General features: G+C 41.7%; 2 protein-coding genes across 3 annotated transcripts in view; one reads left to right on the top strand and one right to left on the bottom strand.

The window, feature by feature from the left end:
• LOC140993402 (potassium voltage-gated channel subfamily KQT member 4) overlaps positions 1-9,323 on the top strand; it is a 45,451-nt gene extending 36,128 nt beyond the window's left edge. Inside the window, exons 11-14 of one of the 2 annotated variants that reach the window (XM_073462820.1) lie at positions 45-144; positions 7,129-7,260; positions 7,786-7,924; positions 8,347-9,323. In XM_073462820.1, coding sequence (XP_073318921.1) covers positions 45-144; positions 7,129-7,260; positions 7,786-7,924; positions 8,347-8,550 — 575 coding nt within the window. In that variant the 3' untranslated portion in view covers positions 8,551-9,323. The remainder of the gene's footprint in view (positions 1-44; positions 145-7,128; positions 7,261-7,785; positions 7,925-8,346) is intronic. The other variant, XM_073462819.1, reaches the window with a different exon arrangement.
• Positions 9,324-12,129: 2,806 nt separating this feature from the next.
• On the bottom strand, positions 12,130-13,853 carry cfap300 (cilia and flagella associated protein 300). The gene is made up of 7 exons (XM_073462796.1): positions 13,744-13,853; positions 13,550-13,631; positions 13,222-13,294; positions 12,939-13,096; positions 12,684-12,856; positions 12,523-12,589; positions 12,130-12,258 (listed from the first exon to the last, which is right to left on the bottom strand). Exons 1-7 carry the CDS (start codon positions 13,851-13,853, stop codon positions 12,130-12,132), a joined length of 792 nt encoding a protein of 263 aa, XP_073318897.1.
• Between the last annotated feature and the right edge of the window lie 259 nt (positions 13,854-14,112).

Raw genomic sequence — 14,112 nt, 5'->3', positions numbered from 1 at the left:
GATCATTTCTTGATAATAGTGTCTCTCCCTCTGTCTTGGCTCAGTGGAGGGCGTTGGGGAGGACAGTGTGGAGGACAAACCCTATTGTGACGTGGCCATGGAGGAGGTAATCCCAGCGGTGAAGACACTTATTCGGGCTGTGAGGTGAGTCCTGGCATCAACACTGTGTTCATTATCCTAACAATTTTTGTTGTAGAGGAGCTGTACTACACATGCAATGGTCCTTTCTCAACCCTGTAATGATCCCACACTGTTTCAAGAAATGTATTTTTTTTTTCAACAAATCATACTTAAAAATTGTGAGCCTCTACCAAACGGTTGATGTCCAAAAGACAAGAGCAATATCTAAAACTTGATAAATAAAACTTTTAACAAATAACATTCACATGAGACATTTTTTAAAACGAATAAACACAACTATGAAAAATCAGCACAAAGTCACACAATATTCATTGGTGTCTAGTTCTTGTTCTAGTAGCACATAGTACAACTGTTTTGTGGGCAACGGATCCTCTACCTGTCAAGAAAATTATACTGATAAAAGTAAGTTCAACTTAATGAAGTGTTTGAGGAAACAATATTAGATTAATTGTTGAAATATAAAACTGAAGACAAACCGGGAACAAATCAGGAACACAGGGAACACACGAGGAGATACAGGAGCTGCGAGGATGGAAACAGACGTACCAACAAAGAGTGAGGGAACAACACAGGCTTAAATACAAACCAAACTAAGGAGGGGATGAGGTGCAGGTGGAGACACTGGGAACAGGACAGTGCTTACGAGGCTGATGTGAGACACAGGAGGGAAACAGAACACAGTGACGCAGGTGAGCAGGAAGTCGAAAGTGACAACAAGACACAAGAGGATATAACCACAAAATAAAACAGGAAAATAAACCTAGAATAAAAGATTTATGACACACCATAATGTTGTTGTGTTGTTAGCAAGTGTTTATTAATATATTACTTTGTGTGGTCACCTATAAGTGGTGGCTACTGTATAAACAGATGATAAATTACAGTATAGTCAAACACAGTTCAAAGGAGAAGTTGTAATTATTGACAAATACTTTAAATCTTTGTACAACTACATTATACTTTGTTACAAATGTTTATATAGTGATATATAGTTATAAAGTTAAAATGTTAAAAGTAAAAAAAAAAAAAAAATGGCAGCAATACTACAGTTACCACTACAGTAATGGACCTCTCTGCTGATTGGTAAAACATGTTTCTACAAAGTCATGAAACTCCTCTTAAAACATCTGAAAAGGTTTGGTGTGTAAAACATCAGGGTACCCCTCGGGATTATTTGGACATAACATATTTAAGTTGCGTGCAGGAAAGAGCTCGGTAAGGTTAACTTATATACAATGCAAGATATCACAACAACATTTCCTCTACGAACCGAACAATACAGAGAACCACTAAAGGGCCCCTGGTCACTTATGGAATACAGTTGCTATGGTCAGGTGAACAACCTATGAATGCGTATTCAGACCGTAAGCTCTTCTCATGGTATTTACAGGCTGCGTTAATGGGTGAACAACATGCTGCTCCTCCATTTAGGCGCTGGTGTGTGTCGATTTAGCTGACGGAGTAGAAACGTCCACTTAGGAGAGGAAACTGAGCCCTCCTGCAGGCAGGGTTAGTTCCCTCGAGTGACCTTGTTGCTCAGCTCATTCAGGCCGGTCATGTGTAAGGTGGCGTGATAGGGTGGCCTGTTAGTACACACACACACACCAACACACACATATCCACACATACTGTACAGTAAAGCTGGAGGATCACAGTACATTATGATTGTACAGGGACAAATGATATTGTTCAGTTTAGACAAGGACAACTGTAATAACAATTGATTAAAAGCGTTGCTGATATTGATATTGATTGCTGTCATTGTGACATCTCTTCCTGTAATTTGCCGACTATAAGCTTTGATGTATTGTTACAGCTGTATATGAGAGGTGGATGTCCTTACACTGTGTGTGCGTAGACATGCTGAATGAATGGACACGGCCTTCTTCAGCTTAGAGTCTTGAAGAAAGGTGAAACCACACACACGTAACCAGTGTGTGTGTAGATAAATGCTCTGTTGGCACATTAGACCATGATTATAATAATCAGTAATTAATCATGATGTGTAAAATACACAACCTTCTGTTTTTAAATGTGTCAATGCAACATCCCCCTGATACACACACATACACACACATTCACAGAGTAAGTGCGTAGAGTTTTTCACTGATGGTGGCAGAAAAAAACTACAACTGCTAGCAAACATCTGGTGTTGGGGCCACGCTGGTCTCCAGAGAGGTTTGATGAGAGCGGATTAGAGCGACTCTCTTTCTGGTCCCCGATGTCAGCGCTGTTTCCCTCACAGCGTTTCTCATAGTAGCGTGACGCTGTCTGTGTGCTACCATACGTACTCTCTGAAGCCCTTGAATGAAGTGGGAAAGTGCCTGAAAATAAACAGTGAGTGTGTGTGTGTGTGTGGACATGGTGGTGGCCCAGCTGTTAAAATGCATATAATCACAACAGCGTCTGTTCGATTCCACCAGGGGATATTTGTTGCATGTCGTAGCGCTTTCTTGCTCCCTTGTCTCTATCTACAAAAGAAGATCTTTAAAGTCCTCCTCCACTCGAAAGAATATTTTTTCTTGTCTTTCCCACAGTTGAGTGTTTGAGCTTCACTGTGCAGAATTATGTATGTGCAGAGTTTGACAGTAGTAGTAGTGATAGTCTATTTTCTCTGCGCTCACTAAAAAAAATAATCTACGAGCATGATTAGTGACATCACAAATAGTTCGGAAGCCAATCGTGGTCCATTATTCAACGTACGCATGTGTGATGAGGATGCCACTGAGAACGGACTTACAGTAAAGTATGAGACATCCTTGTATGAAGTATTTCAACTTTTAAAAAGACATATTTGCATATTCATAGATTCAGGATTCAAATGAGGCTTAATGTTCACACAGTTTCTCTTAACCTTCTCTCGGTATTACATTAGTTCAACATCGCCCCAGACTGAGCCGAGCAACATGCTAACACCTGATTGAACAGGCTGAACTACAAAATTCCACAGTAGAGTCCACAGTAAAATCCACACATCTTTAAGTTTGTGATGTGAAGTTACTAAACTGTCTGAGATTAAAACACACACACACACACACACACACACACACACACACACACACACACACACACACAATTTAACACAAAAGTTAATCCACTGGGTCTTGACATCCTCAGATGGGAGTAGATGAAGACATTTGTGTTGATTCTTGCAGAGCAGATCCTGTGTTTAGCTCCTAGCTAAGCCCCTCGCCTTGTTTAAAATACCCTGTGGTTTCATGCTTACATATATGTCCCTGTCCCTGTACTGTTCTGTGCAGCCAACAACAGAGCAGCTGTGCAAAATTTATTCTTATGTGCCAAACTAGCATAAATGTGTGGCATGGTGACGTAGTGTGATGTTAAGAGGTCGCGGAGTTTGGGCTTTTCAACTTTGAAGACCTTTAACATGCACACAAACCTATATAAAGCACTGGAGGAAAAGAAAAGAACGAAGAAGCATAATAGGTCTCTTTTTATGAGGGCGTGGAGCAGATGTAATTATAAGAACTGTAACAAGAAAATAAGGGCTGCACAATTCATCAAAATATGATCGAAATCACAATATGGCGAGTGCAATATCCAAATCACAAGAAGCTGACATTTTTTTATAAAGGTAAAATGGGTCACAGAAACAACATTATAATAAAGATAATATCTATCTATCTATCTATCTATCTATCTATCTATCTATCTATCTATCTATCTATCTATCTATCTATATATATGTATGTATATATATATATATATATATATATATATATATATATATATATATATATATATATATATATATATGTATGTATGTATGTATGTATGTATGTATATATATATATATATATATATATGTATATATGTATATATATATATATATATATATATATATGGTTAGCTCACCTGCTATTCAGTTCGCTGGACGGCAGCCGTCAGGTCCGTTAGCATGTTAGCATGAAGCCTCCCCGGCGCTGCTCTTTGCTTCACTTGGTTGGATTCTGGAATATAAACAAACTGCTCTTCCACAAAGTTCAGGAGCAGTCGGGGTGTTTAGCTTCGACGGTGTCCCAAGACATGTCTCAGCACTACTGACGTCTCCACGCAGTGACTCAACTTTACACACTGATCTCTCACAGCAGCTGCGTTTTTCACACCTGAGCCTCGTTAAGTTACAGGAACTGCTGCGTGTGCGCCTCAGAAACGGTGCGTTTGAAACTTCAGGATATCACAATGATGCCCTACAGCTTAACCACCCCACCATTGTTCCTCAATGAAAACCAGTTTAGAAGTTCTACATAAAAAAAGAGGAATTATAACCCTCTATCACTCCGAAGAACAGAAGTCTATTATTTTTTAATTTGCTGTATGATCCTATTCACATGGTACATATTCACTGTAAGTAAAGCAGCTCAGCTGTCTGAACCTGGCGCTCTGATAAAACTTAAACTGAATGTACAGCAGGTAGATACTTTCCGGTCTTTGGACGCTGTGTGATATATTATTGTTTGATATCGTTACGCCACAGATAGTGTATTAAATGACCTCTCCTCTGGTTCGCACTTGACTCAGCAAATAACTCTGACCTCAGCTGCTCTGTGCTGCAGACAATAGAAGAGAGGGAGTTCCTGTAGATGGTGCAGGTGTGTAAACAGCAGGTGCTTCACACACACACACACAGACGCAGCATCTTAGCCAAGTGTGGTTCATGATTGATTTCTGTGAAACACAGAATTTTGCAGCAGGACTTAGTGCTGAGACTTCACTTCGGAGAGATGCATGTGGTTTATCAGTGCCCGGCTGCCCGAGTAAATGTATACACTGTTCCGTTTGTGTACAGAGGGAGAGGAGAAGAAGATGAGAGGAGGAGGGAGACAAACAAGGCCTGATATCTTTTTGTGATCTACTCTCCTCATGAACAACAAAAAATATTGCACAAAACACTAAATTTCTGCCCATTTGCAGTCTCCGATGAAGCTCCCACTTTATTAAAAAATAGTTTGGACATGACTTCTATTTATAACCATTTCATCTTTAGTCAGTGTCATCAGTTTCTGTCGCATATTTTTAAACTCATACAACGTCTACGCAGTATATATTTTTGTAAGAATACAAACGCTATAGCTTGTACGTCAGATTTTGTTTGCGTCGCAGGTCAGTCGTCTAATCTGGTGAAGAATCAGACTTGCTCCTGCAGTGGGCTCACCCCACTTGGCCCAAATAGGATTCGTGTCAGCATAACAGTCATTTTTCAAGTCACAGATAAAACCCTGCCAGTGGAGACTATCAGGGATCCACCTTTGCTGAATTGCAAAAATATTTGGACTAGCTATGCAAGCATTTTGATGACACCTCCTGTCCCTCCAATCATCGCTGTGCCTTCACATCTCAACTTCCTAACACTAGCATGGTGTAATATCTCTCAGTGAGCCGTGCAAGCTGCACTGTAGCACTGCCAGTGACTTTTGCACTGTAGCTGGAAGTTTTTTTTTCCATTGGGGAGTGGGGGCCACAGTCAAGCCTTACCATGTATCATGAAACGGCCAAGAGAGAGAGAGAGTCAGCATTTTAAAGAAACCCTCCGAGGATCCAAATCAAAAGCCCCCGCCCCCGTTTCCCCCAACCTTTTCTCTCACCCACACCTGAGACCCACCCTGGCAAAAAAATCTGCATCTACCTGCAGAATAAGAAAAGACGGGCTGCAAAAATACCTCCAAACGCAGGAGTCATCAAGAAACAGAGTGCCGCTGCCATAACCACTCCTCCTCCTCCTCCTCCTCCTCCTCCTCCTGCTTCTCTTCTCCTTCCCTCACGCCTTCTCTTCATTTTTTTTGCAACACAGGTCACTACACGCAAAAATGCAAGTGCTGCAGACCCCAACAAAGGTTACGGCGGTTATTTCAGAGAGTGACCCCGCTCTCTAAGTTCAGATTTCACTTGCTCCTGCTTAACCCACATGCGTAGCTGTGCAAGTGTGCACGAGTGTGTGTCGGCGTTTGCATTTGTGGCATTTTTTTTGTGTGTGTGTGTGTTTGTGACGTTTTCCCAGAACAGCTGAGTGTTTCTGATCTTCCGCCTCCCAGACCTTTGATGTGATTTCCTTTCTTTCTCCCTTGAAGGTGAGTGAGAGTATTATAGTGGACTTAGTGGTCTGGACGCGTGAGATAGGATTCCCTCGTAAAAAAAAACCCCCACCTCCCTCCTTGCCCTCCGCTCCCTCCATCTCTCCCAGCTTGACTTCTGGCGCAATCCATCACAGGGCGAGATGACAGCTTGAGTGTATATATTTTGTTTCGCTTACATTTGGTGTTTCCAGACCTTGTGCGGAGCCAGCATCTCTGAGCTGCCTATCATATAGGTGATTAGAAGGGAATTGACTGACCCACCCAGCACAGCACATGCTTTAACTTTCCTCCGCTCCCTTCCCATTATCTCTTGAACATCCTCCACTCCCCCCATCATGACGTCCGACTCTGGCAGAGGAGGTTGTCAGTGATGTGTTCGCCGGATGCAGTACTGCTGGGTCAACATTCCTCCGTGTGATTCCCCCACATGTGGGTGGTGATGATGAGCTGTGTGCGCTGGGACTCGGAGCAGCTGTTGTTCACCAGTGGTAACAACATGGCTGTCAAACTGAGAAAAGAGCAGAAACAAGGGAAAGCTCAGAGGTGTGTGTGTGTGTGTGTCACACATTACTGTCTGCGGATTTGCTGAAACAGCAAGTACTGATAAGCAAATGTCTCTTGGAGATGTTGTCATCATCACAATATATCCACATGGCTTAGTACGATGCGACTCTGCTCCCATTATGGGGCTGTTTGTGGATGATAAGGTCACTCTGACTGTGATTAATCTTGTTATTCTCAGGGTCTCCCGTACCGTTTGATAGCTGTCCTGCATTTTTCCAAAGGTTTACTGTACGTCTAAATATGTAGATGTGCTGTGCGAGGCTCTTTAAAGGTCCTCGGTGAAGCGTTAACAGTGAGTCTTGTCTTTTTTGTGCATGTGTTTGTGAAGGATCTTAAAGTTCCTGGTGGCCAAGAGGAAGTTCAAGGAGACGTTGCGTCCGTATGATGTGAAGGACGTTATAGAGCAGTACTCAGCTGGACACCTGGATATGCTGGGTCGTATCAAGAGCCTGCAGATGCGGTAGGTTTCACACGACTTCTTTAAAAAAAAAGGGTTGTTTAGGCAAAAGGGTTCCTTTGTAAGATATTTATGCCCTTTGTACTTGTCAATCAAAATGTTGTTTAATAAGTTGACTTTCACATGTGCCTTCGAACCTACCTTGTTAACGGAAGTTTGACGTTTGGGAAATACACTTATTGACACACTAAAATGCACAAAACGGTTTTTGCACTGTATCAGAAATAATCTCTGCCCATACTGACACAGCTGAAATAACATATCACATAAACAGGAACAGGAAACAGATTTTATGCCTTGTGGCTATTTGCTTAGTTGCAGAAAATACTATGAACGATTTTTACTTTCATTTCATCTTAAAAGACAAAAAATGATGAGCCAGGGAAACATGACAGCTCTTCACAGAATCCTCCTGGATAATTCAAACATTGCCAGTCTGGCACCAAATCAATAAAAAGACATAACAACCTAAATCCTGTGAGTCTTAAGTCTTCATCATAGTTATTGTTATCCGTTGTTGTGTATAAGGGTGGACCAGATAATTGGGCGAGGAGCTAGCCAGCCCGACAAGAAGGCGCGCCCTGAAAAGGGAGAGAAGACGCCACCAGAACTGGACTCACTGGATGAGCTAAGCATGATGGGACGTGTAGTCAAGGTGGAAAAACAGGTAACAGAAAGAGTTTGATGTTGTGGAGCTGTGCTGTCTGCATGAACATGTGAATCAGGAACCATATCTCAATGGATTGCTTTCATTCACATCGGTCGAGCCATAAAAAGGACAGGAAGTGCAATAAAACTGAAGGCAGGAAATGCTGCACTTTGGTATTTAAGAGCTGAAGTCCCTGTTCAACTATCTCAGGAGGTTTTCATTCATCATTCTTTGTTTTCTACAGCTCCCAAGCGGATTTGACAGCTAATGGCTAAGACTCAAGGGATATGTTGTTTTTGAATGCTAACAAATGTTACTATTCACCCATTTGTTTGGAACATGGACTGGAAACTCTAGAAACATGTTTCATCTCATTAGACAGACAGATGAATTAGTGCCAAAGAAGCTTGACACTTTTCAATCTATGTGTGTTTGTTCAGGTACAGTCTATAGAAAACAAGCTGGACCTTCTGCTCAGCTTCTACTCCCAGTGCCTAAAGAAAGGCTCATCCAACTTCACCCTGTCCACCCTCCTGGACCCCGACCTGACGTCTGACTACCACAGCCCCACGGACCAAAGAGACCTCTTCCCCTCCGCTAACACGCTCAACATCTCCATGTCTGAGAGCGGCAACTTGGAATGACAGTGAGACGAGTGGTCCTGGGACTGTTTGAACACAAACCCTTTACAGTACGTCTTCCTGCAGCCTCACTCCGAGTGGCCCGACCTTATTGTCTTCTCTTCACTTCATTTCATATCTGTCTGGGATGATTTGTTTTACCCCTTCATCCTCTCCTCTTTATTCCTGACGTGAATGTGTTTCCAGAGGCCACCAGATGGCTCCACCTGACAAGGAGCCTCAGCCAAGGCTGCTCACTGCACACTCAGCCCACGAGATGAGGATAGAGATGAAGAGGACACGTGAACAACTATGACTTGACTACTGAACCACTTTCCCCCGCTTTCACCTCTTGCTATATATCTATGCCTACTTTAAAGCTTCAACTGTAGATAATCAGACACTAAGCGTTGGATTTTTGTAAATCTATGGAGAAATCTTTTCCTCCCATCTTCATTTCTGCTTAAATCAACTGACTGACAGTTTGCAAGTGCCATGCCAGTCATTTGTTCAGTACCTTAAGATGGCATTACATTTGCAATGGGTCCCAAACCACCGGATGAACGAATAAGCAACTGGACGGACAGACTGGGCTGACAGCCACCTCGCCAAAGCACCAAAACTCCACGGTACACCTTCCCATCGAAACAAGGGAGTTTTTAACGTGTAAGCCTTGCTTTAATCGCCCAAAACAGAGCCAGGAGAATGTGTAAGAGTGACTGATGTGTATTGTACATTGTTGTTTGTTTTCATCTCCATTCCCTCTCTCAGAAGTTATTTCTCCAATAAGCCCACTTGCAAAAAAAAGAAGAAAAATACCCCCCCAAGAAATTAGTTTGGCTGGCATTCAAGTGAAGAATGTTGCTACTTATTTAGGATTTAATAGAGCCCAAAATGTCCTTTCACAGTGTCCAGTAACAAGCCCTTTAAACCTCTCTGTCTTGCAGCCCACCTCTCTAGACGTGCATGTTCCTCAGACCAGTCCTGTAGATAAAACCTCACTGATCCCCAGCCAGAATTTAGATGTTTATGTCATATTTTCCGCACTGCTCATATCTAGCCTCAGGTCGGGCAGTCAGTAATACATCACAACCTTTCTTACAGTTATCAGACGCGAAGTGCTCTCGCAGCTGTGGAGAGGATGCAGAGACTTTTTGGCCAGTTTTAAACAACCAACAACCTGTAAGGTGTCCAGGTCTAACGCATGAAATCCAGGCTATCCTCCTCATGAATGCACGTGTCTTAGGAAATGGCTCCAGCCTTACAGCTCTACTACAAACAGACAAGGTGCAGGGTTGGGCTTTTACAGTCCACCTCACTCTCTGCTGTCTTTTCTGGTTCTTTCTCGTACATGTTTGATGCACAGTGGACGCTCTGTGCTTGTGGACAAAACTGGAGAGTGCAAAAATGCACACACATACGAACACAATGAAAGCAATTCCTTTACTTAAATACTTTGGCACTTGATAACTATAACACGTTTTTGTCTTTTTGTTGATTTCTTTACTGTAATTATGTTCATGCACTCGATTTTGTGTAACCAATAATGGCAGATTTCTATGTTTGTTTTTTTATTGATTTTGGTTGTTAAAGTGAATGTAGGATACAAGTTAATATATTTAATTCATTTAGATACGATCTTTAACTAAATGTAGCATTTTTTAAACATTTTTTTTTGTCGAGTTGAATCATCAATGACACAACTGTAACTACTCACAGCTGATCAGGTTCGCACTCACCACTCGCAGAGCTCTGCAGAGCTGTATATTTTTTTAACGTCATCAGATAATTGCTGCCAGCTTCCACTAAGAAAACACTTTTGTCTGTCCCTGCAAGTGATTCAGTTATTTGGTCCGGTCAAGCCAGTTGACTCAGGTGCTCCATTTACACGTTCAAACCAAGCCTAGACTTCAAACAGTGAATGTACTACATTGTTCCAGTTGATGCTCTTGCTGCCATTTGGGAATAAAATGGCACCTCAGAGTTTGCTGGTGGCATCATACAACTTTGCATTCATTTAATAGAAAAACGCTAGCCGAGATGCCTAATTATTAGAGGCATTATTAGAGTGAACACTTCACTGTCACCTGGAATGTTGTTGAGCTTCAGGAAAATGTATGTGAGACCACTGTATTGCATGTTGTTGTTAGTGGTGGCCCCAGTGTTAGAAGAAGAAAAAAAAAAACTTAAAAAGGATGTCTCCTGTAAAAGGAAATGACCTGTGCCTTCTATGTCCTCGTTCTGTTACTGATAGAGTTTTGTCTCAAACTTAAATATTAATGCTGCTTTAAAGAGAAGAGTGTTTCAGAGGGGTAACACATGAGGATAGCCATGCTCTAACCTTGATCTAACTAAAGAAACACCTCCAAATCAATTGTTCTGAACTTGTAATTCTAGGGTTTAGGTGCTGCAACCTTTGATATTTTCTGATAATATTACTGTTAGTACTATGTTTAGCATATCATTGTAACCTCCTCGCATCCACACCCTCACTGTATGTTAACACCAGTCAGATCCAGAGGCTGGAGGCATGGACATTTGTATCGTCACAGGAAAAACTGTGCACATAAGCATGTCACATAGAGCAAAATATGGCTTCCACACAACTACCTCTGAGGCCACTAGGGGGCGCTAGTCTAGATAACCGAGTATGAGAAACTGATTGTCTAACTGACTGAATGCTATGCATGACTCAATCTGCACGTTCTCTCTTTTCTCTTTTATCACTCTGTTCTTCTTCACGACGCCCGATGATCCATCGTTCACTGACTTGCTGCCATTTGACATTCCAGCTCGTTGCCCTTTAACTGCTCTCTTAGGTCGTAGAACTGTTGTTGAAATGAAACACACTGATCAAAGCAATAAGCAAAAGGCCAAGCCGACAAAGTCTTCCAATTCCAATTGATGTAGCTACTGGTTGATGAAATATGGCGCTTACTTTGTTTTCTAATCTAATGCACACCTCTATTTGATATTTTAAAGAGATATGAAAATGTGTATCTGCTGAGGATAAATTAGCTCACTTGACTAACTTATTAATTTATTTGTTTCAATAAAGCTCTTTGGACTGTATGTTGACTGTGCTCTTCTTTTTGTGCCCATACTATTCCAATCAATACTGTGTCATTTTGGGCATTTATTCAGCAATGGAATCTAACTACTGTAAGTCCACTCCACTCCATTTTGGAGGCAAATATTTTACTTTTTACTCTGCTACATTGATTTAATAATATTAGTTACAATTTCCTTTGCAGATTGCATGTTGCAAAGGAATTGCATGTTGTATCAGAGTCAGGGCAGCACAATTTTAAGTTTATTTATTTTACTGGCAATCGGATTAACAAAAAGACTTGATATTTGGCTCGACCTATAATCAGTCGAGACAAAGTATACAGTATACATACATGCAAATACTGTATATGTAGTATAATTTACTTTTACTTCAGATACTAAGTATATTAGGTACATTGAGTAGGAAAGCTGACTGACCGCAGAGTGTTCTCATCCTTTAAGCTCCCAGTCTGAGCTCATGTGTTCTTACATAAACATATCCACCAGGGGTCTGACAAGTTCTGCAAGACAATTTCCAGTTCTTCGCTGTCACTACGTGAAATTTCCTACACCGTAGCAGTGGTAGAACAAAGTCACGTGCCGTTTGAAGGGGTCGACAATCAAATAGGCAAACGTCTGCTTCTCTTCTCGCCTCCCGGGGTAACATCTCCCAGACTCGTCCTACAGAAAATATAATAATAAAAAAAATTATAAGAACAGCTATATTTTGACCAAGTAACACCGTTTGCAAATCATATCAATATACAGATGTTAGGTTAGTACATATACAGTATGTTTACATGAATTGAATTTAACAGGTATCTTAAAATGGCTTTGAATCATCAGCCAATTCAAAGTCACAACTGCATTTGATCTGAAAAAAAACATGAACTGGTATGCATGAAAACTTAAGTGGCAAAAACAGACATTCAACCAGTCACTTACATAGGCCCATACTTTGAGGACTGTGGAGACAACACTGATCTTCTTAGTCTCTGGATCCTTCTGAACACTACATTGCAAAGGGTAGAATGTAATTAGTAGATCATGACGAAGCTAATGATGGACATGTATGATTCCTGCAGAGATGTTGAGATTCTGCCCACCTGATCAGGTCTTTATAGATTTGCTTTGTGGTGCTAATGTAAGGAACAATGATGTCTTCGTACTGACAGAGCTCTCCTCCGAAACACAGGTGCTCGAAGATGCGAAACAGAAACTCTCCCCGCTCCTCCCTCCTAACCACATAGTAGTGCTCAGAGTCCTCTTCCTGCAACATCTGGAGGAGCAGAGGGAGACTTGTTTGAATCCATGCCAAAAATGATAAAGACAGACAGGTGGATGAGGAAAGAGTAACTGACCCGTTTGAGTTCATCATAGTCGGGGTAGACATCATGAAAGCATTTAACTACATGTCCAGAGGGCCTCAGGATCCCACAAGAGTAGATTGGGTCAAACAGCTCCATGGAGACCTGAGTGCACGGCACCGGCTCCACATCAACACACACCACTGGCTTGTCTACAACAAAAACACACACAGAAGTCCAAAACATTCCACTGAGATTTGACTGCCAATATTGTCCAGCAGATGGGATCAATTTCATACTATCAGTGATGAAAGGCTTTCTGGGGGACTTGACATACCAAGAGGCACCCAGGCTCCGGCCTTCAGCTCTTTGGACAGGCTGGATACCACATCAGGATCTCTGAAGAAACACTGCACATACAGAGGGACACCAAGCATTCATATATGATTGAGCTCATTAAGATCCTTTATCAAAACAGACAGCCAGTAATTGTTGTTTTTCATGAGATCGAGAGGCAGCACATTTTTTCTATTAAAGATCACAAGTACATCTGCTAGAAGCTATATCACACCGTTCACAATGGGCCAAAGAATTATTGAGCATCACGTGCAGTTTTCTATCTGTCCCATCATATTATAGTTTTAGACTGGTATGATGGGTCTTACCAGTGCAAACCTTTCACTGTTGTAAGGGTAAAATGTCTGGTCAAAGCTGTAAGACTGAGCAGAGAGCCTCCCCAGCATGGACCTGAAATCAACACACACATCTATTAAACCACAAGTTAAGCTAACCTACAACACAGCTAATGAGTGACATTACAAAAAAACACTTAGGTTAACTACTTTTTTTTTTACGTCACCATTTCATAAACAGCGCCAAAGTGTCTTTGTCCTGTAGAAAGGGGAGCTTCTTGGACGGAAGAGGACTAAAAGAAAAAGTTTTGTCAAAGTCGCATTTCTCTCCTGCCATTTTTTACTCCTCATTTGATTGTTGTTAGCCTTTAAAATGTGAGAGGGCTCACTCGTGTTCACAAATAAGTGACAGGTTTGTAGGCGATTACGGGCCAATCAGCGGCAGGTGTGCTCCCTAACAGCCAATCAGCGTCCTCTCCGAACGGTTTGTTTCGGTTACATGGAGTAATGACGGAGTGGTTAATCACGCTTTTCCACCCATCTTAGAAGATTCGTGTACTTGTTGCCTTGACAACGGACTCTGCTAACGTTCTTTT

This window comes from Pagrus major, chromosome 3 (assembly GCF_040436345.1).
Source record: "Pagrus major chromosome 3, Pma_NU_1.0".
Lineage (NCBI taxonomy): Eukaryota > Metazoa > Chordata > Actinopteri > Spariformes > Sparidae > Pagrus > Pagrus major.
The sequence above is the reverse complement of the archived record's forward strand: the minus strand, read 5'-3'. Positions and strand labels throughout refer to the sequence as shown.

Excerpts from the sequence above, each read along its gene's own strand:
- cfap300 (XM_073462796.1), bottom strand. The coding sequence starts at position 13,853 with ATGGCAGGAGAGAAATGCGACTTTGACAAAACTTTTTCTTTTAGTCCT. Across the intron at positions 13,632-13,743 it reads TTGGCGCTGTTTATGAAATG|GTCCATGCTGGGGAGGCTCT; the intron begins GTGACGTAAAAA and ends TGTTGATTTCAG. Across the intron at positions 13,295-13,549 it reads ACAGTGAAAGGTTTGCACTG|TGTTTCTTCAGAGATCCTGA; the intron begins GTAAGACCCATC and ends CTGTATGTGCAG.